Source organism: Dromiciops gliroides, chromosome 4 (genome assembly GCF_019393635.1).
Source record: "Dromiciops gliroides isolate mDroGli1 chromosome 4, mDroGli1.pri, whole genome shotgun sequence".
NCBI lineage: Eukaryota > Metazoa > Chordata > Mammalia > Microbiotheria > Microbiotheriidae > Dromiciops > Dromiciops gliroides.
The window spans coordinates 16508960-16536613 of NC_057864.1; the positions used below are offsets into that span (position 1 = coordinate 16508960).

A 27654-nucleotide genomic window follows, 5' to 3' on the forward strand; every position below is an offset into this window, starting at 1 on the left:
TTCCCTTTTCCCTCCCATCCTCCCCCTCCCCTTCCTCCTCTCTCTCTGTCTGTCCTCCTCCTGTCCCTTCTCCTCCTCCATCTTCCTTGTTGCATCTTCTTACAGTGACCGTCACTTCTCCCCTATACATCCTCTTTTCTCCACAGCCATCACCCTGGGGTGGGCTCTCATCATCCCACACCTGGACTATTGTATAGCCTTCTGGTTGGTCTCCCTGTCACAAATCTCTCCCTATTTCAGACCTCACGACTCAGTCAGGAAAGGTGAGGGTGGGGAAAGGCCATTCCAAATAGCCAGGGTCTTCCTCAAGGGCACTAATGACTGTGTCAATTAATCAGTGAACATTTATTAAGCACCTACTATATGCCTAAACACTGGAGATAAAAAAGAGGCAAAACACAGTCATCTCCCTCAAGGAGCTCACAATCTAATCTCATCCCCTATTCAGTAACCTCCAGTGCCTCTCTCTTACCTCTGGGGTCAAATATAATATCCCCTCTTTGCCTTTTTTCACAGTTTGGACCTTCCTCCCTTCCTGGTCTTCTAACATTTCTCTCTCCACCATGTGCTCCGTAATCAAGTGATAGCATCTTTCTTTCTTTCTTTCTTTCTTTCTTTCTTTCTTTCTTTCTTTCTTTCTTTCTTTCTTTCTTTCTTTCTTTCTTTCTTTCTTTCTTTTCTTTCTTTCTTTCTTTCTTTCTTTCTTTCTTTCTTTCTTTCTTTCTTTCTTTCTTTCTTTCTTTCTTTCTTGTCTATCTTTTTGGGTAGGGCAATGAGGGTTAAGTGACTTGCCCAGGGTCACACAGCTAGTAAGTGTCAAGTGTCTGAAGCCGGATTTGAACTCAGGTACTCCTGACTCCAGGGCCGGTGCTCCATCCACTGCGCCACCTAGCTGCCCCCATAACATCTTTCTTGCTGTCCCTCAAACGTGACAGTCCCATCTCCCACTTCCATGCCTTTCTATCAGCTCTGTCCCCTGCCTGGAATGCTCCCCCGCCTCCACTTCTGCTCCCTGGTATCCCTGGCGTTCCTCAAGTTTCCTCTAAAGTCCTCCCTTCGCCAGAGGGCTTTCCCAGTCCTTCCCTGATGCCCCTCTGCCAGTGCCTTCACTCAGTGTACCCTGCATGCATGCCCCATGCTTGTGGTGGTTCGAATGTCATCTCCTCATTAGAATGTGAGCTTCTTGGGGCAGCTAGGTGGCGCAGTGGATAGAGCACCAGCCCTGGAGTCAGGAGTACCTGAGTTCAAATCCGGCCTCAGACACTTAACACTTACTAGCTGCGTGACCCTGGGCAAGTCACTTAACCCCAATTGCCCCGCAAAAAAAAAAAAAAAAAGAATGTGAGCTTCTTGAGAGGAGTGAGGTCATCCGCCTTTCTTTATTCATAAGTACTTAATAAAAATGTGAATGAATATCTCCTGTAGTCACCAGGATTTCTCCGAGTATTTCTCCTCCCCCTTTCTTCCTTCCAGAGAGCTGATCCATATAACAAATAAAATAAAAAGAGGGAAAAGTGGGAGAAAAATCAGCAAAATTGATCAGGACATCCACAAAGTCTAAAAATATATGTGATGTTGCCCGCGTGTGATCCTCCTCCCTCTCTGCAAAGGAACAAGGGGAGGTGTCTTCTCATAGCTCTTCTGTGGGGCTGTGCTTGCCCTTGTCATTTTGTACCGTTCCATTTTTAGTGTTTTATGGCGTTTCTTTCCATTTATTTGGTTAACAGGCACCAGATATAATGTTTTCTGACTTTGCCTGCTTCGCTTTGCATCAGATGGTGTAAATCTTTCCATGCCTCTCTGTCTTCATTGCATTTGTCATTTCTTGTGGCACAGTAGTATTCCATTACATTCATGTAGCCATCCCCCAGCTGATGGGCATCTACTTTGTTTTCAGTTCTTTGCTATCATAAAAAGTGCTGCTCCAAATATTCTCATCTACATTGGGGCTTTCTTCTTATCAATGAGTGTGTGTGGGGGGAGGAAGGAGAGGAGGGAAGGAGAAACAGAGACAGAGAGAGGAGCAATGGAAAGAGGGAAGGGAGAGAGGGAGAGATAGAGACAGACTTTTGATGAGATGATGTTGTAGCAGGAAGGCAGGAGTTCTTGGATTGGAATTTGAGATTCTTGTCCACTGTGATGAGGAAGAGCCCCAAGATTATGCCATGTGGGGAATGGCTGACGTCAAAGCTTCAGGGGAAGTATCCTTCCTATCATGACCCCTCACTTTGGTATTATTCAATCTTCTAAACTCTCTGGGTCACCTCATCATCACATAGGGGTTTAGTGACAACCATTTTGCAAATGACTCTCAGGTCTGTTTCCAGCCACAGCTGGACTATCGATTCCGTGCCATATCACCAGCTGCTTTTTGAACATCTAAAACTGGGCATCAGGTAGACATTTCAAGATCAGCATGTCTAAATCAAAACTGCTTATTCTTTCCCCAGAGTGCCCCCCGCCGAAGTCCAGGGGAGCTAGCTTTGGGGCTCAGCATGGGAAAGGCATTTATCGCAGGACATTTGGGGTACAAACTTGGCTATTTGGGGATGGGTAGAGCTGGGCACTCCCAGAAGGATGTTCCTGCTGGGCCCACACTCACAGATGGCATTTTTTGTTTTGTTTGTTTTTGCAGGGCAATGAAGGTTAAGTGACTTTCCCAGGGTCGCACTGCTAGTAAGTGTCAAGTGTCTGAGGTTGGATTCGAACTCAGGTCCTCCTGACTCCAGAGCTGGTGCTCTATCCACTGCGCCACCTAGCTGCCCCTCACAGATGGCATATTAAGGGGATTTAGTCAACACCTCTCCCAGTTTGGCAGGGTCCCCCTGACCAGCTCTCACAGCTGTGGAATTTAGGAAAGAGAGAGCAAAGGAGCATGGACCAGATACGAGGAACAGCTTTAAGCTCTAAGGATCTTTGTCAACTGAAAACTGGTTTTGTGGTGAAATGAATGCTAGAGGACCTGGGTTCAAATCTTGGCACCGCAAGTACTTTATTTGATAGTTAGGTGGCATAGTAAATAGAGTGCTGGTCTTGGAACAAAGACCTGAGTTCAAATTGTGTCTCACACACTAGACACTTACTAGCATTGTCACCCTGGGCAAGTCACTTAACCTGGACCAGCCTCAGTATCATTTCTGTAAAATGGGGGTGACAGTCACATAGGGTTGATATGAAGTGCTTCACAGACTTGAAAATGCCATAAATGTGAACCATGATTATTGTTTTTTTTGGGGGTTTTTTGGTTGGGCAATGAGGATTAAGTGACTTGACCAAGGTCACACAGCTAGTGTTACGTGTCTGAGGTTGGATTTGAACTCAAGTTCTCCTGACTCCAGGGCCCGTGCTCTATCCACTGAGCCACCTAGCTGCCCTGAACCATGATTATTAATTGTAAAATGAGGGGGTTGGACAAAATGATTTCTTAGATTTCTTCTGTGATCCGATGACCCTTTTCTCATTTCCCATTTTGACTCCTCAGGAAAGGTGGGTGATCAACCATAGTATAAACCTCAAAGGGTGACAGAAATAGGAATTATTGTTGTTGTTGTTGTTGTTGTAGCCGTGGTGCCGATCACAGGGCTTTATGCCCAGAAAACGCTCCATCAGTAATTCCTGAGAGGGTGCATAAATCATGTAGTCATTAATTTATTCAGCCGACATTTATGAAGGGCTTATCCCATGTACCCCCCTGCTAGATACTGAGATACAGAGACAGTGATGACTGACACTCTGTTTACCCATCACCCATCCGTCTCAGCTCAGTAAAGATTGATTGCGTTGCTTCAGTAATGCTTAGCATGGTGTTCACGTAACAGAATTTTGAGGAGGCCATCTAGCCAAACCTCCTCATTATAGATGAAGAAACTGAGGACCAGAGAGGTTAAATGGCCTGTCCAAGGTCACTAAGGTGGTGGGACCTTTTAAAAATTAATTTTAAAAATTATTAAGCATCATCTTTACATGTAACGGGAAAAATAAAATACCTTATATGTAAAAAAAATTATTAAGCATCTTTTCTCTTTCTCCTATACTCCCTTTCTTACTAAGAAAAAAAAAAAGAGAAAAAGCAAAAGAAAACACTTGTAACAAATATATAGAGTCACAAATAAATTGCCTTCTTCATGTTAAAAAATGTGGGTTTCCTGCATATTTGTTTTCCTCCTCTCTGTCAGGAGGGGGCTGGTATTTTTCCTCATTGGTCCTTGGGAATGTGATGTTTAAAATCTATATTGTGTGATTGGGGGCAGCTAGGTGGCTCAGTGGATAGAGCACGGGCCCTGGATTCTGAAGGACCTGAGTTCAAAGCCAGCCTCAGACACTTGACACTTACTAGCTGTGTGACCCTGGGCAAGTCACTTAACCCCCATTGCCCCGCCAAAACCAAAAAAATCAAACAAAAAAAATCTATATTGTGTGATCGCCTTAAATTAGAAGCTTCAGCACCAGTCTTTAGGCATTAAACATTTACAGGTATTCACATGGAATTCAGAAAGTTAAGAAAAGGCCTTTCTAGCCTAGAGTTCCAGCCTGGTTGGGTTCTTCCTCAAGTCCTCCTCCGTGAGCCTGCTTCAATCAGGAACTCTCTAGCAAACTCAGTGTGGAAGCTGTTTATAGGTCTGGAGCAGAGGCGGTCCTTATACACTGCTTCAAACTGATTGGTTGGCGTCCTCTAACTCCATTGGCTCGCTGAACTTGAAGGTGTTCTCAAGTTGAATTCACAGTCTAGCTTCTTAAGGTCCAGCCAGGTGTGCTTACAACCTAGTTAACTTTGAAGTAGACTAATCACAGTCAATCACTCTCCCTTGATTCAATCAGTTTAGATTAATCTCCAGGTGGGTCTTTGAGTATCTGCTAATCCCATTATTTTATCACAGGAATGGTGATTGAGCATTGTGTTGATCAGAATGTTTAAGTCTTTCAAAACTGCTCTCATATAAGATGCCTTACATTTTCTTCTATTTTCCAATCTTTTGGCTTTGTTTTGTTATTTCTTCTTGTCATTAACTTTGGTTTTGGTCCATTGTAGGGAGTTTTTTGGGTCTAGTATTATGCCTCTTGTGCTAAGCCGTTCATTCTCCTTCCTGGTGTTGCCTCTACCACTCTCATTTCTTTTCCAATTCTTTCCTTTAACTCTCACTTCATTTACAATGATAACTTTAAGTCTTTAAACACTTTTGTCTTTTATTTTAGGAATTCTAGGTTTTTTTCATTTTTGTGTTTTGCAAGCTGTGTTCTTCTTAGGTTCTTTGTTCATAAGTATTTTGGATTGTTCTCTTCGGTGTTTGTGTCTTGGGCATCCTTGGCATCGTGACATAATAGTGCTCTATCCATTTTTTGTTTTGTTTTTGGTTTTTGGGGTTTTTTTTTTTGCAGGGCAATGAGGGTTAAGTGACTTGCTCAAGGTCACACAGCTAGTAAGTGTCAAGTGTCTGAGGCCAGATTTGAACTCAGGTACTCCTGACTCCAGAGCCAGTGCTTTATCCACTGTGCCACCTAGCTGCCCCTGTTCTATCCATTTTTGTGGATTCATTCTTCTAGTGTTACTGGCCTAGCTGAAGGCTCTGGGGGCTGGCTTTGTGATCCAGGCTCCTCTAGGATGTGACTACTTCTTTTTCCTCCTTTTTCTCCTCCCTTGACATTGCAAGGACCACATCCAGGATCAGCTCTGAGTGTTCCCACACTAATGATCTTGCTGGACCTCTGGCTGCTGCATCCATGTTCTCAGCCCCTCTGAGAGATGCCTCCTCCCAGTGTCTTACTGCTTGATCTGAGTCTGTGACCCAGTCCATGCCTTTTCCATAGTTCCTACACTGGGCGCTTGGCTACAAGCTGAATTCATCATCTTGGGCTGGGAAGGTGACCCTCTATAATTCTTCCTTTGACTTTCTAGATGCTATCCAATTGGGCATTTTTGGAGGGGGGGGGAAGAACTGTTTTCATTCTTTTGATCACACCATCTTGGCTCTGACTATGAAGTGGCAGGATGTAGTCAAAGGGGCACTGACCCTGGAGTCACAGAACCTGGGTTCAAATTCTAATTCAGCTTGTCTGTGTGATCTTGAGCAAGTCATGAGTCCTCTTCAGGCCTTAGTTTCTTCTTGTAAATGAGAGTGTTGGATTTGAATTCTAAGCTACCTCTTAGGTCTAAATCTATGATTCCTTGACTGCAGAGAAAACCCTCTTCTCATGCACCAAATTCTAGAGAGGTTTTGACCCTGCCTGCCTTCCCAATAGAACTGTTCCATGAGCATTGTTTCTTCCCACCCATTCCTCCATTCTATGATCAAAGTGTCCTTGCTGAGGGCTTCTGTCTGGTTTTCCTTCTTGCCAGAAGCAGCATCTTTCCAGTTGTCTTATCTGGCCTTTGGCTTACTCTCCTCCTGTTTTCCATGCTGTTGTCGTGCCTGTCCACCACTTTCCCTCTTCCTTCCCCACCCCTTACACCTCCTGGTTGGCCCACTTGAGTCCAGAAATCACAGCTCCTAGAATTTTAGAGTTGGAAGGGACCTGGGTTTAGTAGAATTCCGAAAACAGCCCTCCTCCTACTGCTGGGGAGCCATGGATAGTAAATGTGTCTGCTGTGTGTGCGGTTGCAATAATAAACAGCCAATTTATAGGATGACCTACAGTGAGAGGGACCTGTGCTGAGTTGTTTATGATTGGGAAGAGGATGGGGAATCGATTGGAACTTTGGGGGAAATTTATGGTCAAGGCTTGAGATACATGAATTCAGCCTCAAGGACGGTATGAATCATAACTGATATCTTCTGGCCTCCAAGGCTGGGCTTCTCTGCTCCAAGCCCAGCAGGTAAAAGTCATCCCGAGCAGAAGTGGCTGCATGCTCTGCAGGACTGGCAACGATTTGGTCTCCATCATGGAATTGATTGAAATATCACTGCACCATTTTGCAGATGCTTACCTTCTCGCCCAGTGGAAAGAGCACTGGCCTTGAATTCAGGAGGACCTGAGTTCGGATCCGGCCTCAGACACTTAACACTAGCTGTGTGACCCTAGGCAAGTCACTTAACCCCAGTTGCCTCAAAAAAAAAATGTCCATTTGACTTGTGATTTTCCTACCTGGGTAGACATTTTCCTCACAGAGTAGTCATCATTACTGATACTGGTACAGTTTTCCAGTTAATAGAAATGCTGACTTTGGGTGACACCATTTTGGTTATCATAAATCATAGAAGTGCAGAGTGTTATACCTGGAAGGGGCCCTAGCATCTAGTCCAACTCCCCCATTTTACAGAGGAGGGAAATAAAATCCAGAAAGGCATAGGGTAGTCAAGATCCTGTAGAAGGTAAGGAGAGAGAGAGAGAGAGAGAGAGAGAGAGAGAGGGAGAGAGAGACAGAGCGAGAGACACAGAGAGAGAGAGAGGGAGACACAGAGAGAGAAAGAGAGACAGAGAGAGAGAGGGAGAGAGAGAGAGACTGACTTCTGATGAGATGATAAGTTCAGGTCCTACCTCTCAGAACTGCTGGGTCACCCTGGCTGGGGCACTTAATTTCTCAGTTTTATAAGCCATTCTTGAAGTCCATACGCTGCAGAGAAGGTACACTGGTAAAGGGCATTTACTGCCTCTACCAGTAAAATCACAGGCTCTATCCCAATTCCTACCTAATAGGATTGTTGTGATAAAATTCTTGTGTAAACTGACATCTTCTCCATTTCATCTCATCCTCATCTTCTTCCTTCTCATTGGCATCATATAGTTCAGAGTTACTATTATCAGCATAGAACTGTCCCTGGAACCACAGGAGAGACAAGAGAGGTTGAGGAAGCCTCCCGTGTCCTCAAACTCAATCAGGAATGAAAGGAGAAGGGGGATACACGGAGCTCTTAGAGAACAGTATCAGGCACGTGGATACAAATGTAAATCAGAGCACTGGGATCATAGAGGACAATGGGAACGTTCAGCCTGGAAAAGAGAAGACTGGCTGAGGATGATGGGTTGGCGAGGATACAATCTTAGATCTCAAGTTAGAAGCAAACTCAGAGATTCTCTAGTCCAACCCCCTTCCTTTTTTTTTTTTTTTTTGCAAGGCAGTGAGGGTTAAGTGACTTACCCAGGGTCACACAGCTAGAAAGTGTCAAGTGTCTGAGGCCGGATTTGAACTCAGGCCCTCCTGCATCCAGGGCCAGTGCTTTATCCACTGCACCACCTAGCTGCCCCAACCTCCTTCCTTTTATAGATAAGGAGTGTGGTATCCAGAGAGATCGTGACTTGCCTGATGTCACACAGGTAGTATCAAAAGTAGGATTTGAATCCAGTTCTTCTGTCTTCCGGGCCAGTAATATTTTGGTCAAATCAAGCATTAAATACTTAATATGTGCTGGGCACAGAGCTGAGTGAGAGTGATACAAAGACAACAAAAGAAAAGAAGAAGAAGAAACAATCTGCTTTTCATGAACTTACATTCTATCAGAGAAGACCATGAGTAGATACAAGTATATTCAGAATAAAATACAAAGCGATTAAGTATAAAGTAGGGAGGGCACTAGCAGCTGGGAGAGGGACACTCAACAGGGACTCAAGGTCCTTCTCCATTCTGGTTGCCCTTCGGTGGCTGCTTTCCACCTCATTAATGTTCTTTGTGGTGCCCAGAACTAAGCCAGATTGCTAGATGAAGTCTGAGAAGGGCAGAGTCCCATGGGACAATCACCTCCCTATTCCCAGAAGCTCTGCCTGACTTTATGTAGTCCAAGCTTGCATGAGACTTATTCTGGTTCTCAATGGGCCTTCCCAATCCCCTCTAAATGTAATAAATACACACACAGTACATTATCCCACCTTTGCCCACTCTGCACTAGCCCCGACTATGTGGGAGGGAACCAAGCCATTGTTTGGTGCTTTTGCCCATATCTGATTATTCCCCAACGATTTCATGGGCTGGGACGCATCCTCCAGAGGAAATGAGGGCTCTCAGGAGTCAGATGCAAACACTCAGGCTGTGAACAGTCTGGCATAGAGTCAGGCGGATGCCAATATAAACTTTGCAGGCCCCTTATTCTCAGCCTCCAGTAGCATTTCCAAAGCAATGATTGGGTTGCATTTAAGGCATTTAAGGTCAGTCATCTCTGTTTTTCTGATTTTTTTTTTTAAAGCCCTCGAATCATTCAATTCAACAGTCAGTCAACAAGCATTTTTATCACTCGGCCAATATATTTATTAAGCACCTACTTTGTGCCAGACACCACACTAAGTGCCCAGAATACAGATACAAATACAAAGACAATCCCTACCCTCAAGAAGCTCATATTCTAATGGGGTAAGAAATGGGGGCGGGGTGGCATGGTAGGGACATTCCCAAGAGGAATGAGACACGCTTGACTTGAGCATCCTATGTAAATGGAGGTTGTAGGAGGAGCCACCCAGTCCAAGATTGGAGATAACCTAAGAGAGGTAGCCCAAGAATTAAGGGGGATCAGGAAACTTTCCTGAAGATGGTGGGTCTTTAGCTGGGACTTAAAGAAAGTAGGGAATTCTTCGGGGTGAGGGGGTACAGCAGGTGGAGTGTCTTGTTTGAGGAATGGCAAGGAGGCTGGGGTCACTGGATCGGAGTGTATGGGCATGGGGAGCAGGGTGTGGAAGCTTTAGTAAGAACACTGGAAAGGAGCTCAAGTGTGCACTAGGAAAATCAGGATGGCAGCTGTGTGGGAGGTGATTTGGAATGGTGGGAGGCCTGGAGTGGGAAGGAGACCGACCATCCGGAAAGCTTTGGCATTAGTCCCGGCTAGAAGTGGGGGCCTGAAGTAGGGTCACCCCCACTTTGTTATTGGGGGAATATGGGCTGAGATAGGATGGGAGAGATCTTTCTTGCCGATGCTAAACCTCTTTATCCCTCTCCCGCTGAGCCGTGGACTCTGCCCCCCTGAACCTACCCGAGGTGCCTATAGATGATCTCTCACCTTCCCTTGCCCAGAATTAGGTGTATATGTCACTTCAAGGCTTCTTCCAAGCCATATCATGGCGCGCTTGTCCCTTACTCCTTGTTCCAGCTCCCTTGGTGTGTCTTCCTTCAGAATTAGAATGGAAGTTCCTTGAGCAGGGACTGTCTTGCTTTCTTGCATACTTAGCTGCATACAGGTTGGGTCTCCCCACTAGATTGTAAGCTCTTTGAAGGCAGGGATGGTTTTATTTTCATCTTCATATCCCCAGTGCCAGGCACACAGTAGGCACTTAATAAATGCTTGTCAAATTGAACATCTCTTTTACTTTGCATCCCCATATCACTCAACATGGTGCATTGTTGGTAGAAGGTACTTGAAAGTTGGATGAATTGAATGGAGCCTCTCAAGGTGGGGCCTTCCAGGTTAACACCCTTAGTCTGTCCAAGGAGACTGGCTGTCTCTTGCTTCTCTGTGCTTCTGTGTTTCCCCAATGCTGAGTGGAACCCAAATAACCTAATGTCAGACTTGTCTCTTGTTGCTTTCAGACTTTGGTGGCCACGCCCTATTGGCTCATCTGATGAAGTGACTCTGAGAGGCTGCCCTGCGAAGCCCCCCAAGATGGAGAAGACAGATGGTAGGACTTTGTTTTTTACTGACCCCAGGAGAGTGTTCACAGTGCTGTGGGAAGGTGGCTGGCTTAGCATGAATGTGTGGAATCATCTAAGGGTAACCAGTGGCCTCCAGACCGGTCTCCATCATGGGCTACTGGTTGTATTCACAATAGGCATTGCAAGCATGACTAAGAACATTGTGGAGAATATCGGGGTATGTGTTTTCAAAGTGTTTTCTTAGGCGGCTTAGTGTAGTAGAAGGAGTGATGAATCTGGAGTCAGGAAGACCTGAGTCCACATCCCACCTCTTCCTTGTAGTCACATAATCTCCCTTGGCCACAGTTTCTTCATCTGCAAAATGACAGCTTTAGATCTAGGATCTTGTATGTGATCTTGGGCAAGTCACATCCTGTGCCTCAGTTTCCTCATTAGTAAAACAAGGGGTTTGTAGTAGCCTTTGAGGTCCATTCCAGCTCTGGAAATATAATCCTATGTATTGACTCATGAACTTGTAATTATTAGAGCTAAAAAGGCCCTTAGAAATACTTTAGACTATCTTCTTCATTTGGGGGCATCTAGGTGGTACAGTGGATAGAGTGCTGGGTCTGGAGTCAGGAAGACCTAAATTCTTTTTTTTTTTTTTTCATTTCTTTCTTTTTTTTTTTTTTTAGTGAGGCAATTGGGGTTAAGTGACTTGCCCAGGGTCACACAGCTAGTAAGTGTTAAGTGTCTGAGGCTGGATTTGAACTCAGGTACTCTTGACTCCAGGGCTGGTGCTCTATCCACTGCGCCACCTAGATGCCCCCGGAAGACCTAACTTCAAATCCAGCCTCAGACATTTACTAGCTGTGTGACCCTAGGCAGATCACTTCACCCTGCTTGCCTCGGTTTCCTTTTCTATAAAATGAGCTAGAGAAGCAAATGGCAAATTACTCCGGTATCTCTACCAAGAAAACCCCAAAGATGGTTGTGAAGAGTTGGACACAACTGAAAAATGACTCAGCCACAAAAAAAATCTTCATTTTCTTAGGTGAGGAACCTTCAGCCTAGAGAGGGAAAGACACTCCTTAATGTAGTTATTTCGTAGGTCAGTGGGTATCCTGGCTCCTTGCTCAGTCAGTGCACCTTCTGCCCTGATGGTATCTGCTGAGGACAACCTTTGACCCCCTCCAGATTAGAAAGTAAGAGTCCCTGTAGTTTTCATTACCCAGGTGGCATTTCGGTGGCTCTCTCGTCAGGGAGCCGTCCCCTCCGAGCCTGCTCATCTTCCATTTTCCAAAGGCATTCAGTCACTACACCCCAAGGGTGCCCACCAGGCCCATGGGTCAGCCCTGAGAGCTCCCCAGGTCATCCCCTGCATTTGCCATCACCTCTCTCTTCCTGAGGGTTCCCTGGGCCTGCCTGGGCTCAGGCCCCACCTCTCCTTCCTCCTTGAATTTCTCCTCTTCCGTTTTGGACAGAGGACGATGCGGCATGAAAAGTTCCAGCCTCTCTCTTGGCTCCTTTCAAAAAGAGACAATTCATCTTCAGTTTGACTTTTTGTTGTTGTTGCTTCCTCTCAGTGTCTGTTTTTCAGATCTGCTTTGAAAAAAATCCACCCAAATCCTTTCACCTCTTCTCCCTCTCCTCTGAGGCCTCTTGGGTCTGGTGCCTTCTGCCCTCAGGGCTGTTCTCCCTCGGCTGCAGACTCTTGCTTCCTTCCCTTCCAGGTCCACTCTCCTGCCTGGTTCAGCCATCATCCTAGACCGAGGCCTGAGAGGCCACAGAGGCCAAGCCTTTATTTTGCAAATGAGGAAAATGAAGCCCAGAAAGGGTTAAGTAACTTGTCCAATAAGTGGCCGAGTCAGGCCTTGAACTGGGCCTTAAAGCCCCATGTCTAGTGCCTTTCGCCTCACCCTGAGGCCATGTGAGAAGGGCCTCTGCTGGGGAGGCCAGTAGGTGGCTGGAGGGGCTAATGTGCAAGAGGGAAGGGGCAAGGCTCTGAAAGGCTTTACCCAGAGGTCAGAGGGAAATAGGATCAGGCCTATGCTTTGATGAAATCGCTTTGGCCGCCATGTGGGGAATAGATCGGGGAGGGAAGCATGCAGAGCAATTAGAATTAATGCAGTAGAATTCATACTTAATCCGGGCTAAATATCTATAAGGTCTCACGGCGGGCCCATAATTCATTTGGGGTGTGGGAATTCAGGATTCCAGCGAGGATTCAGGGAAGTACAAGCTGATACCACAGCGGGATGGCTGCTTTTAAAAATAAAAATAAAATAATGATGCCCTAGTGGCAGAGCATGTATTAAACCCATATTTCTGACGTCTCGTTCCACTGAAGGCCTCTTGCTTTCCTGATTTTCTCATGGGTAAATTTGCCTTTGAATTGGCTCCACTTTTTTTTTTTTAAAGCATCATAGATATATTCATATTTCTGACCTCCTCCAAGGACTTTGGTGGTTAGGGACGTTTCATTAAATGAGGCCATAAGAAGCTACGTAACACAGTTCCCCCTTTAGTTGACTATCTCTGGGTCAGAAACTGGTCCTCTCCTCAACTTCTGCCTCCCTCATCTGGGCTCTGTTTGTCAATCCTGAGACTTCTGGGTAGAGTGAGCTCTCCAAGAGTTGGCACAATGAAGAATTAGGATGTTGGCAAGAGGTAGGCATGACCCACTGGCAAGTGCTAGATTCGGACTCAAGAGATCCGAGTTACTTATTAGCTGGGTGACCTTGGGCCAAGAATTTGAGCTCAATACAATCTTCAGTTTCCCAAATTACAAAATGAGGGAGTTAGAGGAGATGGTCCCTAAGTGTGGCTTATGACTAGATCCATGGAAAAATCCGGTTGAGTTTACTTTGACACCCCCCTCCCCCTGGGGGAAGGCCATCGGTCCAGAAAGGCTGTTCTAAGTCCTTGTGACCAATTCCCTCTTTTCTTTTTGGCAATTGGGGTTAAGTGACTTGCCCAGGGTCACACAGCTAGTAAGTGTCAAGGGTCTGAGGCTGGATTTGAACTCATGTCCTCCTGAATCCAGGGCTGGTGCTCTATCCACTGCGCCACTTAGCTGCCCCTGACACTCTTGTGTTTCTCAGGCATCTGCCTGGCTTTCTCTTACCTGGTCTTGTGGGAAGACTGGATGGAGAAGCTCATTGTTAGCGGAGGTTTTTTGCCAAGGGCTACTTCCTCCCCCCGACCTTGTTAGTGACCATTCAGCAAAGTTAGTAGGTAATGAATATCTAACGGGCGTAGGGTCCTGTGTTCTGTGCTAGGGTGGCCAAGATGAAGAACGTTTAGTTCCTAGGAGCTGGAGGGGACCTCAGAGTCCATGAAGTCTAACTCTGCCTCAGTTTCCTCATTGGAAAAATGGGGATAATAATAGCACCTACCCCCTGACATGGTTGTGAGGGTAAAATGAGACATCTTTGTCAAGGTCTTCACAAACCTTAAAGCACTATGTAAATGCTGTTATTATTACTCCTGTTATTTCTGCTGCTTCTGGGAGCAGGGAGGTGGTAGAGAGAAGACTCATATGTTAAATACAGAGAGGTAGAGGCAAACTTGGATTCCTTCGGGGCTTGGCCCAAAAGCCACTTTCCGTAAAAGGACTGATTATCGGACCCTGCCTCCATTGTTAGTCCTCCCTCCTCTGCAACCAGAATTACTCCATGGTATTTATTTGATTTATGACTCGTTTGCATTTTATTGATGTATTTGATATATGACATCCTATTATCGTGTTCATATTGTGACCCCTTCCCCCCAACCTAGCATAGAATGGAAGATCCTGGAGGGCAGGAACTGTTTAGCTTCTCTCTCTCTCTCTCTCTCTCTCTCTCTCTCTCTCACCTGGTATATAGTGGGTGCTAAATAAATGCTTACTGGATGAGTGAATATGAATGACTAGAGTAGAACAGAAGGTCAAAGGAGAGGGGGCAATGAGTATTCAGAGAGGGCCCTGAGGGGGAGGGGTGACACAAGCTGGAATTTGGAGGAAGTCTGGGAACTGGACGGATGAATTTGGCCAAGGTGGAAGGAGAGGATGAGAAGAGGGCATTCCCTTTGGGAAGGATACCTTAGAGAATTGGATGGTATTGTGTGGAGCCGAGAGTGTATGGGGAGGAGCCCTGCATTTGCCCTTGGAAGTCCTGGATTCAAATCAGGCTCCTGCCACTTAGTGCTTGTCTTTGGGCAGGTTTCTGCGCTTGTTTCCTCATCTTGAAATAAGATCAAATGAGTGGGGTGGGGCCATATCATGGAGGGCCTGAAAAGACAATCATGAGTGTTACTTCTCTGTCAATTAGTCAGTCAACAAACCAGCATTTATCAAGCACCTGCTCTGTGCTAGGGATCAGGGATACAAAAGGGAACCCCTTAATTACTTGAGTTGGGGAACTTTCTATCTTGAGTGGAGAGAGAGCAATCAGCATTTCCAGATGGATTGAGTGAGTCTTACCTGGAACCAGAATTTGTCTTCTGCCCTCTCCCCAGTCAGAGGAAATGGGCTTGCCTCCTTTTTTCTGGTTGCAGGAGGGCTAAGCATATTCTAAGACCTTCAGGCAGAAGGGGTCCAGGGATCAGAGATCTGGTTAGTTCTCTTGGGGGCTCATATTTTTGGAGACTTAGCCTTTGACGAAAGCCCAGACGCTGACATTATAGATCACTTAAATCTCTGGACTCAGCAAGATTTACTGGTATTTATTTGACTAATGCAGGGCTTTATTTTGGGGGATGCTCAGACAAATTTGTGGTTCAACCTTTGAAGCCTTCCATTTACGTCATTGCCAATTAGTGGCCCAATTTGGTGAATTCTGAGCTATCTCAGCCTGGCAGTTACATGAGATGGTTTTCTTGTGTCTCTGGGATTGTTATCTCCGGGCAGATTCCTTTCTAGCCTTTCCAATGACATTCTGCAAATGGGAAGCTATTCCCTCTTCCCCCATCCCTATGGATTCTACCTAAGTACAAATCGATTTAAGAAGGCAGTGTCTCTAGAAGCCAAAAAGGCCATCAGTGTTCCAGCATATTTTAGATGCTGGTGAGTTTTGAAGGAGGCGGGATAGATAGCGTGTTGGGAGGGAAGCTTATTCCTATCGGTCTGTCATTGTTTGCATTCAAAGCATAAATACGTGTCTTCTCGTTTTCCAGCCAGAGACCAACTGCCATCCCAAGGGGATGGAGAGAAAGAGCCCCCCCGCAGTCACCCGTACTCGGTGGAGACGCCCTACGGTTTCCACTTGGATCTGGACTTCCTGAAGTACGTGGACGACATTGAGAAGGGGAATACGATGAAGAGGATCCACGTCCGTCGGAAGGCCAAGCAGCCCAAGTTCAGCACCCTGCCTCGGAACTTCAGCCTCCCCGACAGTGGCGCCAGGCCCCATGCAGCTCCACCCCACCAGACCCGGACCTCCCTGTTCTCGGGCCTGCCCACCAAGGCGTCTGAGGAACCCCCAAGTGACCCGACTCAGCCCTTGGCCGGTGGGAGTGAGATCAGCTACAGGAGGAGAGCACTACTGGCTGAGACCATCCGCCAAGCGGAGGCCGCGCCTCCCTCAGAGGCCGAGCTGGATGGCGGGAGGGGGCGGCCCCAGCTACTGAGGGCTTCCAGCATGCCGGTGACCTTGCTCCAGCACAAGATCCCGGAGGAGCAGGGCCTCTGCTCCGCCCTCCCCGAGCCTTCACCCCTCCCGCAGCCCCCGGATGAAGGAGGTTTCTCAGATGGGGCCTTTGGCCCCGCGGAAGGATCTTCAGATCCTCCTAGCTCTGTCCCGCAAGCATCCACTCGGCCCCAGATGGAGTCGGCAGGTCTGGTGCTGATGATTCCTGACCTTGTCCAGGACTGGCCCGAGTATCGGGACCAGGAGGAAGAGGTGCAGAGCCACGGCTGCCTCCCTCGGCAGGCTTCCTTTCCCCAGGACCTGCCCGTGGTTTTGGAGAGCACGGAGGACGAGCCGAAGGTACCGGAGGAGGCCGTAGTCACACCTGGGACCCCCACCCCGAGCCCACCACCTCTTCCGTCCCCCATCCCCGAAAATGAACTCCCCCCTGAAATAGAACTGAACATCAGTGAACTCCCGCCTCCGCCCCCAGTGGAGATGGACATGAGAAGCATCGGGATTAGGGTGACTGAGGAGAGCCTGGGGCTGGAGCCCTGGCACTCAGAGGCCGCGGGAGCTGAGAGCGTGTCCGCCCTCAGACAGCAGATCGCTGTCCTAGAAGCAGAGGTGTCCCAGAGAGCCGAGGAGCTGCAGAAGGTCAGGGTGGCCCTTCAGCAGCAAGGGCGTGAGATCAGCAGCAAAGAACTGAGCATTCAGGAGCTGATGGGCACCATAGCCCAGCTGAAAGATCGGCTCAGCCACCGAGATGCTAAAGGCAGCTGTAGCGATGTTGCCGTGAACACCGACCCCATCAGCCTGACATGTGACAAGGGCACCCTGGTCAATCTGCCTCTCGTGATGGAAGCCGGCCCGTTGGTCACCCCCGGGCAAGGGTCACCACTGCAGCTCCTTCCACAGGAGCCTGACGCCTGCCCCCCACAAGCCACCCACAGCTATCTCTGTACTGAGCTCAGGATCGAAGAGCAGGACCCTGATCAGGGTGCCAAGGCTCCCCCCAGGGGCGGGGCGGGGGACACCCCCTCGAGCCTGGGCACCAACGGCTCCTCCCCGGGCACAGAGCAGCGAAGCTCCCCTCCGGACATCACCATCGGCCAGTATGTGAAGAAGATTCAGGAGCTGCTTCATGAGCAGTGGACCTGTCTGGAGCACGGCTACCCCGAGCTGGCCAACGCCATCAAGCAGCCCGCGTCCAAACTCAGCTCCATTCAGAGCCAGCTTGTCAACTCCCTCAACCTGCTGCTGTCCGCCTACTCGGCACAGTCACCACCGGAACAGGAGGGTGCTGCTGGCAGACCCCCGCCCCCGGGTAAATACTGGCACCCCGGGGGGGGGGGGTGGCAGGAAGGAGGGGGGCACCATTTTCCTTTTTAACACCAAAGCTGTGGAGGAATTTATTCATTACAAGTGAATGGATGAAAAATAGTAAAACACACCCAGAAATGCTGAATGTAACAGAATACAGCCCACCCAGTTCTTGTGGTCAGGTGCTCTCCTTCCTGTCCTTGTCCTGACCCCCCTGGCCAGGGAAGAGCAGCATAGGAGGAAGAGAGGCATAGGAGGAAGAGAGCTGGGTTTGGCGTCCGAGGCCCTGGGTTTGAATCCTGATGGTGACTTACTATTGATGTGACCGTACACAAGTCATTTCGGTGTCCTCCATAAGTGTGGGGTTTAGAGTGCACAGGATCTGAAGTTGTGTCCATCTCTAGACATCAGCATCCCTGGGCAGGATTGGGTTAGAGGGCTGGGCTCAGGTGTCCAGCCGAGCATCACTGGGTCAGTGGGTTAGAGAGGGAGCAGGAAGGGATGGTAGGTCCTAAAGAGATTTGCTCAAGGTCATACAAATGGGAGCAGCACCGGGATTTGAACCCAGTTTTTCTGATTCTAAACCCTCCTGTTCCTATGAGGTCATGGGCCTTGGATTGGAGATTTCCCTGTGGCTAGTTTTAGGGTGTTATTATTCTGATAACTTGTTTAACTAAATAAATTATATTTGTAAGGGAGGGAAGGAGGGAGAGAGGTAGGGGAGATGAGAGAGAAAAGGAAGGAGGGAAAGAAGAAAGAGAGAGGGAAGGGGAGAGAGAGGGAAAGAGAGAGAAGGGAAGGAAAGAGAGTCCAAGGATTTCTCTCTTGGTTTCCTTTCCCTAGTCCCTAAATCAACTATTATTTTATTCTAATTGGATTTGTGTGCAAGAGGGTGTCATTCTTTAAAGAGGAATTCCTAAGGACCCCTATCTCGAACCCACACTATTTCCCCATAACAGAGGGAAAGAAAGAGAAAGGAAGGAGAGGGAGAGAAAGAAGGAAGGGATGAGAGAAAGGAGGGAGGGAAGGAAGGAAATGAAGAGGGTGAAAGAGATGAACAGAGACAGAGAGTGAAGACGTGAGGTCTGGCTCACACTTGGAAAGCTGCCTCTTGGCATGAAGGTGTGCTCTATTGTAACCCATTGCATGCCCTTTGCATTTTTGGATAAGTTGACTGAGGAGTCAGTCTGGGAGGGCTTGGGGCTCTGGGGCCCGCTACAGGCCCCAGTTTGCTGGTCTCTTGTTGTAACTGCCTAAGGCATCTTGTCTGAGCAGAGAAAGGAGGGCTTGCTCCCCCATCTTTTTTTGGGGGGGCAACGAGGGTTAAGTGACTTGCCCAGGGTCACACAGCTAGTAAGTGTCCAATGTCTGAGGCCAGATTTGAGCTCAGGTCCTCTTGATTCCAGGGCTGGTGCTCTGTCCACTGTGCCACTTCTTCCCTTTTTGCCCTTGACAAAGGTGTGAGGGAGGAAGAACAGGGAGGTGGGTAGAACCTTGAATTAGGAGTAAGGAGACCTCGTGGCTGATCTGAAGTCGGGGGCCTTCCTGCTGGTCTTGGCGCTGTCATGCCAAGCCATGGATTTCCTCATCTACAACATGACTTCCAGAGTTCTTTCCGGCTCTCATTCTATAATCTGGACTCACTGGTTGTGTGACTTTGAGCACCAGTGTATCTGGCTTCACATCTGTGTGACCTTCTCTCAGCCTCAGTTAGCTGATCTATAAAATGGGCTTCATAGAGAGTCCTCATAACGGGGTCCTAAGAGATCTGGCTTCTCCTCCCTCACACCACCAGAGACCCAAATGCCCCATTCGAGGTTTAGAGAAGGCCACAAGATCAGAGACCCAGTCCAACTCCCTCATCCTACAGGTGAGGAAACTGAGGCCCAGCGACATTTAGCGACTTGCCCAAGGTGGTAAGTAGCACAGGTAGGATTTGAATTCTGGTCCTCAGACTCCAGAGTCCCTGGCAACCATGCAGTCTCTCTAATTAAAACCAGCCAACCACCCCAAAATCCCTGCTCTGCTTACTTCATGATGTGGCCTGCAAGGTGACATGAGATAATGGGTGAGAGAGGACCTCTTAAAGTATAGGCACCGTATGAATGCGAAATGTAACGATTATTATTAAATATTATCAAATTAAATGAATATTGTTTAAATTAAACATGATTATTAGACAACTTATTCTTCAAGTCTTAAGGCTGTGCCCTCTTCGAAGTGCCCCTGAAGTAGAAGAGCTAACTTCAAGATGAGAGGCAGTGTGGCCTCGTAGACAGAGCCGACCTCAGAATCCAGAAGCTGTGGGTTCAAGGCTCACTGTCACCCAGCGTCTCACAGACTTTGTAGCCTCTTAGCAGCACAGGCAACTTTCTAAGGCCAAGTTGCAGTGAATATGCTGACCTGCACTGGGAGAGGGAGTTCTTTGCCTGAACCACTTTACGTTGGGCCCAAAGGTGTGAATAGGCCACCCCTGTTCCCCACGTCCCAGGCCTTCCCGTGTCTGAGTTTGATTTTCCATTCTCCATGACTGCTCCTAACCTCCGCTGTTGTGTCTGTCTAGAGATCTCCCCGTCGACAAGTCTTAAGTCCATAATGAAAAAGCAAGACTATGGCTTCCGTGCAGGAGGTAATGGGACCAGAAAGAACCTTCAGTTTGTTGGGGTTAACGGTGGGTAAGCATCGTTCATAAAGGTCACACTGCCTTCCGGTGTCTAATGTCAGCTCCATCTCTTTCCAGTGGGGGGATGGGTGTGGGGGGTTGGGAACCTGCTTTTATTTCTTTCATTTTCCCATGGTTTAATAATATAAAACACTCAATAGAACTGCCTCCCGGTTGTTGTGTTTTTTATAAGTTTGGCATCCTAGCAGGCTGGAGAAAAAAGATCTTGGGTTATTAGTGGACCACAAGCTCAAGATGAATAAAAGCTGTGATACAGCATTCAAAAATAGCCAATGCCATTTTGGGCTGCACTGAGAGGCGTCTTCTAGGGCCAGAGAGATGGTAGTGCTGCAGACCCCATCTGGAGTATAAGGCTCATCTCTAAGCACCACATTGTAAGGACAATGATAACCTGGAGATGAGTGAGCTGGGCAACTGCTCTTGACCATATCCCCATTCAAAGAAAAGCTTTCTGTTGCCTGACTCCAACACTACATTTTTACTGCCCCCAATTCACTAGTCCGCAATGACATAATCTTCTGCCTTTTCCTCCAGGCCCTTTTGAAACTCAACCCTGCCCAGAAGCCTCAGCACTGAATTGGACTTGATTTTCAGGATGCTCTCCCAATGAGTCTAGCTCTCTGCCCCGCCCCCCGAAGCATCATGGGGGATGTAACCCACAGACAGCATGAGATCAGGGACTCCAAGGCACAATTCTTTCACAGATGTGCCAGGAAGGGCGATATTCCATTGGTTTAAGTAAATGTTTACTAAGCCCATGTGCCCAAGACCCCCAGGCCAACTGGGGCTACAAAGGTGAACAGCAACCCTGCCCTCGGCATGCTTGTTAGTCAGCCCCTCGATGAGTCGGGGTATTTAATGACAGCACAGCAACATACGGAGAGCTGTGGGTGGTGGGTGGTCAGTGAAAGAAGGTCTGATATGACTGGGGCCCGTGACATAGTTGCTTGAGATTGCTTTCTGTTCACATAGTCCGACTGTCATTGAGACATCCATCTCCTCTCCCCTGGACTATTACAATAGCCTCTTTTTCATACATCTGTGCATATATACATATATACATACATGTATTTGTACAATGCATATATACACACGTGCACACATATAGACATGTTTAGGTCATCTGTAAAATAGAGTTCATATATATTTATACACACACATGTATAATTTATTTTTTAACATTCATTTTTTAAAATTTGAGTTCTAAATTCTCTCTCTCCCTCCAGACCTCCCCTTATTGAGAAGTCCAGCAGTATAATATTGATTATACATGTGAAATCAACCAAGACATATTTCCATATTAGCCACGTTGAAAAAAAAGGCAAAAAAGTAGAACAGGAAAATTAAAGAGAGTAAAAAAGGTAGGCTTCCATTTGCACTCAGAGTCCGTCAGGTCAATCTCTGGAGGTAGAGAGCATTTTTCATCACGAGTCCTTAAGAATTGCCTTGGATTATTGTCTTGATCAGAGTGGCTAAGTCTTTCATAGGTGATCATCATTACACTATTGCTGTTATTATGTACAATGTTCTCCTGGTTCTGCTCACTTCACTTTGCATCAGTTTGTATAAGTTTTCTCGGGTTTTTCTGAAACCGTCTCACTTATTTCTTATAACACAGTAGTATTCCATCACAGTCATACACCACAATTACAATCAACTCTTAATACCCCCGCTTCCAGTCTCTACATGCCCTAATCCTCCACTCTGCTGCTCCCCTCTTTCTTATCATCATCTTATTAGATTTTTATTTGATTCTCCCCTGAGAAGATTTTGGGAAACTGACTCTGTCATCCAGTGGGTTAACTATCCTTTCCAGCTTTGTATCAGCTTCTAATTTGTCAAGCTCTAAATTGCACTGAGACTTTGGGGACACCCTGTATTGAAGAGAGGACTGGGGATTGGAATTGTGACTTTATCCATGTAGGGAACTCCCAGATGAGGAAACCCCCTCTATCAAAGCAGATTGGTCCCTTCTCTGCAATTGATAGGGCTAGAGAATTAAATTGAGAATTGAAGTGACTCTCTCCACTGGGCCAGGCTGCTTTCTGTCTGACAGATTTAATGAGCCTGGGACTTCCTACCCTTGTGACCAAAGATTAAGTTTTTAGGCCCTTCTCATAACAGCCAGTGGTCTTCTAACCATGATGACATCTGCGAGCCAGCCGGCTCCTGCTTCATGCCCTGTTAAAGCTGGAGAGGCCCAAATGGGTCTTCTCTGGTCAGGCTGGAAATTCCATCACCCTCCTTCCCTTGCCAAAGGGATTCCAACCAAGCAAACCCTGGCCATTCATTCCCTTCCCTCTTTTATTTGTTGGTTGCCAATTTCTCTTGCCATAGGCCAGCTCACGTGGGCTTTCCTCCTTTAATCTGCTTCCTCCTTTTCAGTCTTCCACGGAGGGCAGAGTTCTGAGAAGCATCTGCACAGAGCAGGAAATGGAAAATTTTTGCCCTCTAGCAAGAGGGTGGAGAGACAGACTGTAGGGCTATTTCTTAGTAGCTTTGGTTCAATGGAAAGAGCACTGGCTTAGGAGTAGGAGGACCTCAGTCCCCATTTTGGCTCTGAACCCCCTGTGTGACTCTGGATAAGACACTTAACCCTTCTTTGGCCTCAGTGTCCTCAACTATAAACTATGGGGGTCAGACTGGACGACCTCTGAAGTCCCTTCAAGCTCTAAATCAATAATCCGATGATACAATAACCTCACTTGCCCAGCTTGGATGCGTGACTTTGGACAAGTCACCTGACTTCTCTGCTCCTCAGTTTCCTCATCTACGAGGAAACATGAAGGGGTTGAACTAGTTGGTTTTTAAGGTTCTTTCCAGCTGCAGATCAGTGATCTTCTTTCTTTTCTCATTAAATTCTGATGCCATTCCCCATGCCGGAGGTGCTCAGGATTCTCCACTGGGGAATTCTCCAGGTGTTCAGTGAATGATCCCACAGTTCCCTTCATGATCTTGCTGTGTGGGGACTCACCCTGCTTCCAGAGAGGGTCCTTGTCATTACCTTCTGTGGAATGTGTCACGTCATGGAGTGTCTTCATTTTAATCACCCAGATCCTCTTTTTGTTGTAAAAATCCTTTTGTTTTTGTGGTAACTTCAACTGGTAGCACCTCAAAAAAAGCTTCACGTGTTCAGTAGCCTCTCTTCGTTGAAATACCCCTCCTTGTAAGCCATCCTGCCCGAATCTGCCTCTCTGTAAGTGCTACCCATTGCTTCTAGTCCTACCATGTGGAGGCAAGCACAGGATGACAGACTTAGACTTGGCAGGGACATTAGACATTTTCTAGTTAGATTCTTAAATATTTGTCAATGGTGTAAAAGAATCAGAATTGAGAATCTGAGGTTCAGAGTTTAAGTGATTTGCCCACGGTCACACAGATTATAAGGCGGGCCTAGTATTGTGAATCAAGGTCCTCTGGACTCTTTCTGCTGCCCCAAGTTGCCATAACAAGTCTAATTGCTTTTCTTCATGGGAACCTGAGAGCCTGAAGACAGGTATGAGGTCATTGGGTTACCCCCTCCCCCCAACACTCTCCCCTCCCAGTCTTTTCTCCTTTGGGCGAAATGCCCCCAGTTCCTTCAGTTGACCCTCACATGGTGGGATTTCAGAGCCCCTTAACACCCCAGTCACCTTCCTCTATATATCCTCCAGCTTATCAATGTCCTTCCCCAAATGTGTCCAAAGCCTTTACTTGACCAAGAATTCCATTGAAAATGTCCTTGGAAAGTAGTTATCAATACTCTTCTTGAAGAGTTTTAAAGACAGGGAGCTTATCATCTCCTGAGACAGCCTGCTTCATTCTGGGACAGCCCTTACTGTTAAGGAATTTTTAGGGATTTTTCATCCCTGGTTGATTGACTGAAGTCTAATCCCACTTCCATGGGACGACTATTGGAAGACTACATACAGCCCTCCCTTAGCTTCTTTTCTCCAGTCTCAGTATTGCCAGTTCCTTCACTGAATGCTTACATGACATGGTCTCCGGTCGCCTGCCTCGGCACATGCTTTAGTTTCTCAATATGTCGGTATCAGGGGCTGTCGGACATAGCTTCTGAGGATGAACCCGAAATCCTTCTCCCCACCCACCAGGGGTTCTTCAACTTTTGTTGGATCATGGAACTGTTTGGCCATGGGGGGAAGCCTGTGGATACCTTCTCAGAAGCATGTTGTTTTTCAAATAAATTTGGAATGGAAGGAAATGTTAAATTTCATGCAGAAGTTAGTGAGAATAAAGGTGAATTTTTCCCAACCAACTTAATGGACCTCCAGAAATCTATCCACAGACCTTTTGTGGGGAAAGGCCGATGGAGCCTGGGTTAAGAAGTCCTGTTCTAGAGGCTGAAAACTTTCCCTTTCTCTTCTAGACAAACTCTCCTCCCATTGCCCTAACTATCGAAAAGAGGGCACTTCCTACCGGGGCCACCTCCCTGAGGCCAAAGGCAAAGCCTCATCATAAGTGAGATGTCTGCTGCGCTGTCAGCTAAAGGGAAGGGCTGGGTGCAGGGGACCCAGGGTTTGGGCAGATAATTGAGAGAACTTCAGCAGAGCAGAAATGAGTTTCTGGAACAAGGATCCAGCTCCCCAGATTGGTGGCTCCTGCCAGGATTGGATGACCCATCCTGAGCATCCTGGTTGGGTGGGTTACTGCGCAATGGGCTTCTTCTTTTGTTCCATCTGGGAGAGCTTGCCTGTCACTCATTGTCTTTAGTGGTCTCAGAGAGGAGAGGCTTCTCACATGGACTGACCCAAACTAGGGTGCTCCCCCTCTTTGGCTTGCCTCCTGGGTTCCCTGGGTTCCTAGATAGCTCAGTTCAAACCCCTTTATTCAGCCTTTCTTTCTTTTTTTTTTAAATTTTTCTTTTTTTAAATTTTCATATAAGGTATTTTATTTTTTCCGTTACATGTAAAGATAGTTCTCAACTTTTGTTTATACAAGCTTTACAATTTCAGATTTTTCTCCCTCCCTCCCCTCCCTCCCCTCCCTTTCCCCTTCCCTAGACAGCAGGTAATCTGATATAGGTTATATCTATATATCTATGTATACATATACATATATATATATATATACACACACACATATATATATACACATAATAACATTAATCCTATTTCTGCATTAATCCTGTTACAAGAGAAAAAATCAGAGCAGTGATGCAAAACCTCAAAATAGGAAAAAAAACCCAACAGCACCCAAAACAAAAGAAATAGTATGGTTCAATCAGCATCTATACTCCACAGTTCTTTCTTTTTTTTTTTTTCTTGGATTTGGAGATCCTCTTCTATCATGAGTTCCCTGGAACTCTTCTGTACCATTGCATTGGTGAGAAGAATATAGTCCGTCACAGTAGGTCAACACTCAATGTTGATGATACTGTGTACAATGTTCTTCTGCTTCTGCTCATCTCACTCATCATCAGCCCATGCAAGACCCTCCAGGTTTCTTGGAACTCCTCCTGCTCATCATTTCTTACAGCACAATAGTATTCCATTGTATTCATATACCACAACTTGTCCAGCCATTCCCCAATTGATGGGCACCCCCTCAACTTCCAATTCCTTGCTACCACGTAAAGAGCAGCTATAAATATTTTTGTACATGTGGGTCCCTTTCCCCCTTCCATGATTTCTTTGGGAAAAAGACCTAAAAGTGAAATTGCTGGGTCAAAGGGTATGCACAGCTTTATCGCCCTTTGGGCATAATTCCAAATTGCTCTCCTGAATGGTTGGATCAGTTCACAGCTCCACCAACAATGCATTAGTGTTCCAATTTTCCCACAGCTTCTCCAACATTTATTATCTTCCTTTTTTGTCATTTTAGCCAATCTGATAGGTGTCAGGTGGTACCTCGGAGTTGTTTTAATTCGCATCTCTCTAATCATTAGAGGTTTAGAGCATTTTTTCATATGGGAATAGATAGCTTTGGTTTCTTCATCAGAAAACTGCCTGTTCATATCCTTTGACCATTTCTCAACTGGGGAATGACTTGGATTCTTATAAATTTGATTTAATTCCCTATATATTTTAGAGATGAGGCCTTTATCAGAAGTACTGTCAGCCTTTCTTTCTCACCCACCTCCTCCCCACAGCCTGTCATCCCTCTGAGATTACCCCCCCACCATTTACACTGTATACATCTTGTTTTTAAATAGCTGTTGGAATGTCGTCTCCCCATTAGTACACAAGCTCTCTGAGGGCAGGGGCCAGATTTTTACCTTTTTGTGTGTGCCCAGCACTTACCACTGCCCCTGGCATGTGGTAAAATGTTTAATCAATGTTTGTGGGCTAATCAACTGAAACAGATGCCGGGCTCCTGCCTGGCTAAGTGATGCATACGTGTCTTCCTGAAGATCTGGACCTGTTTGGCCTTAGAGGGAAGGCCACCCCATGAATGACATCTGGTCTCCTTCTTCAGCTATGAGACAACCTCCAGTGAAGAGACCAGCGGTGAAGACAGTGCCTCAGAGGGTTGTTCTGACATGGAGGCGGACAAGAGGGGGGATGGCCCAGAGCACAAGCTGGGCAGAGCTGCGGAGCAAAGCCGGCAGATGGCCCAGGGCATGGAGGAGGGTACCTGGAGTGTGGGCCCGGAGAGCAGCACCAGCCAGGGAGAAGCTGCCACAGCTGGTCCTCATCACAAGTCTGAGAGGTGCTTTCTGTTCCGTCACCACCAGGGTCCAGTTCCCTAAACCTGACCATCAAAAACGGGCTAATTAGGATAAGTGAGGATAATGGTAGCACCCACCTCTAAGGGTAGTCCTGAGGACCCAATGAGATAGTATTTGGAAAGTGTTTAGCACAGTGCCTAGCAAATAGTACCTCCCGGATAAATGTTAGCTAGTAGTATTATATTTTAATAACAATTCAAATATAATTATTCCCCTTTGTAATCTCATTCATATACTTAATTATATGCATTTAAAAACAAGATTCTGAGAAAGGGTCTATAGGCTTCATCAGGTTTCCCAAGGGTAGATAGTTCTTGCCTTTTTTGTTGTACCCCACTTGGGCAGCCTGCGGGCCCCTTCTCAGAATCTCGTTTTTAAATGTATAAAATAAAATACATAGGATTACAAAGGAAACTGATTATACTGGAATAATCATCCAAATAAACAGTTTTCCAGACAACTTCAGAGACCCTAGGTTAAACCCGGAATTCCACCATTCTTCTTTTTATCTCCATCATAACGACACTCATTTGGGCTAGAATTGAATATTTCCAAAGCACATTCTACAGAACAGCTCTGTGAGGTTCTTCAGCACAAATATTATTACTATTGTTTTGCAGATATGGAAACTGACCCTTAAAGAGGATCTGTCAGTTGTCTAGGGCACTCACCTAGGTCAGGGGTGAATTTGGCAAATAGGTCTCTGAACTTGGAGTCATGAACAGTGAGTAACAGCCAGTTGGCAACTGGGTTTGCGGGCTTCTGAAAAACTGTAGGCTGTCTTCTTTCAGAAAAATGATTATGATAAAGCGTTGAGTGAGCCAAGCACTCCCTCTGACTGTGTCTCCACAGTAAGTTGTATCATAAACTAAACAGTGGCCTTGTA

General features: G+C 46.7%; 1 protein-coding gene across 5 annotated transcripts in view; it reads left to right on the top strand.

Annotated features, from left to right (window-relative positions):
* The window catches only part of KANK4 (KN motif and ankyrin repeat domains 4), a 107065-nt gene that overhangs the window by 57996 nt on the left and 21415 nt on the right, over positions 1-27654 (top strand). For all 5 annotated transcript variants that reach the window (XM_043999368.1, XM_043999366.1, XM_043999371.1 and 2 more), the window contains exons 2-5: positions 10445-10533; positions 15644-17422; positions 19982-20093; positions 26516-26749. In XM_043999368.1, coding sequence (XP_043855303.1) covers positions 10518-10533; positions 15644-17422; positions 19982-20093; positions 26516-26749 — 2141 coding nt within the window. In that variant the 5' untranslated portion in view covers positions 10445-10517. The remainder of the gene's footprint in view (positions 1-10444; positions 10534-15643; positions 17423-19981; positions 20094-26515; positions 26750-27654) is intronic.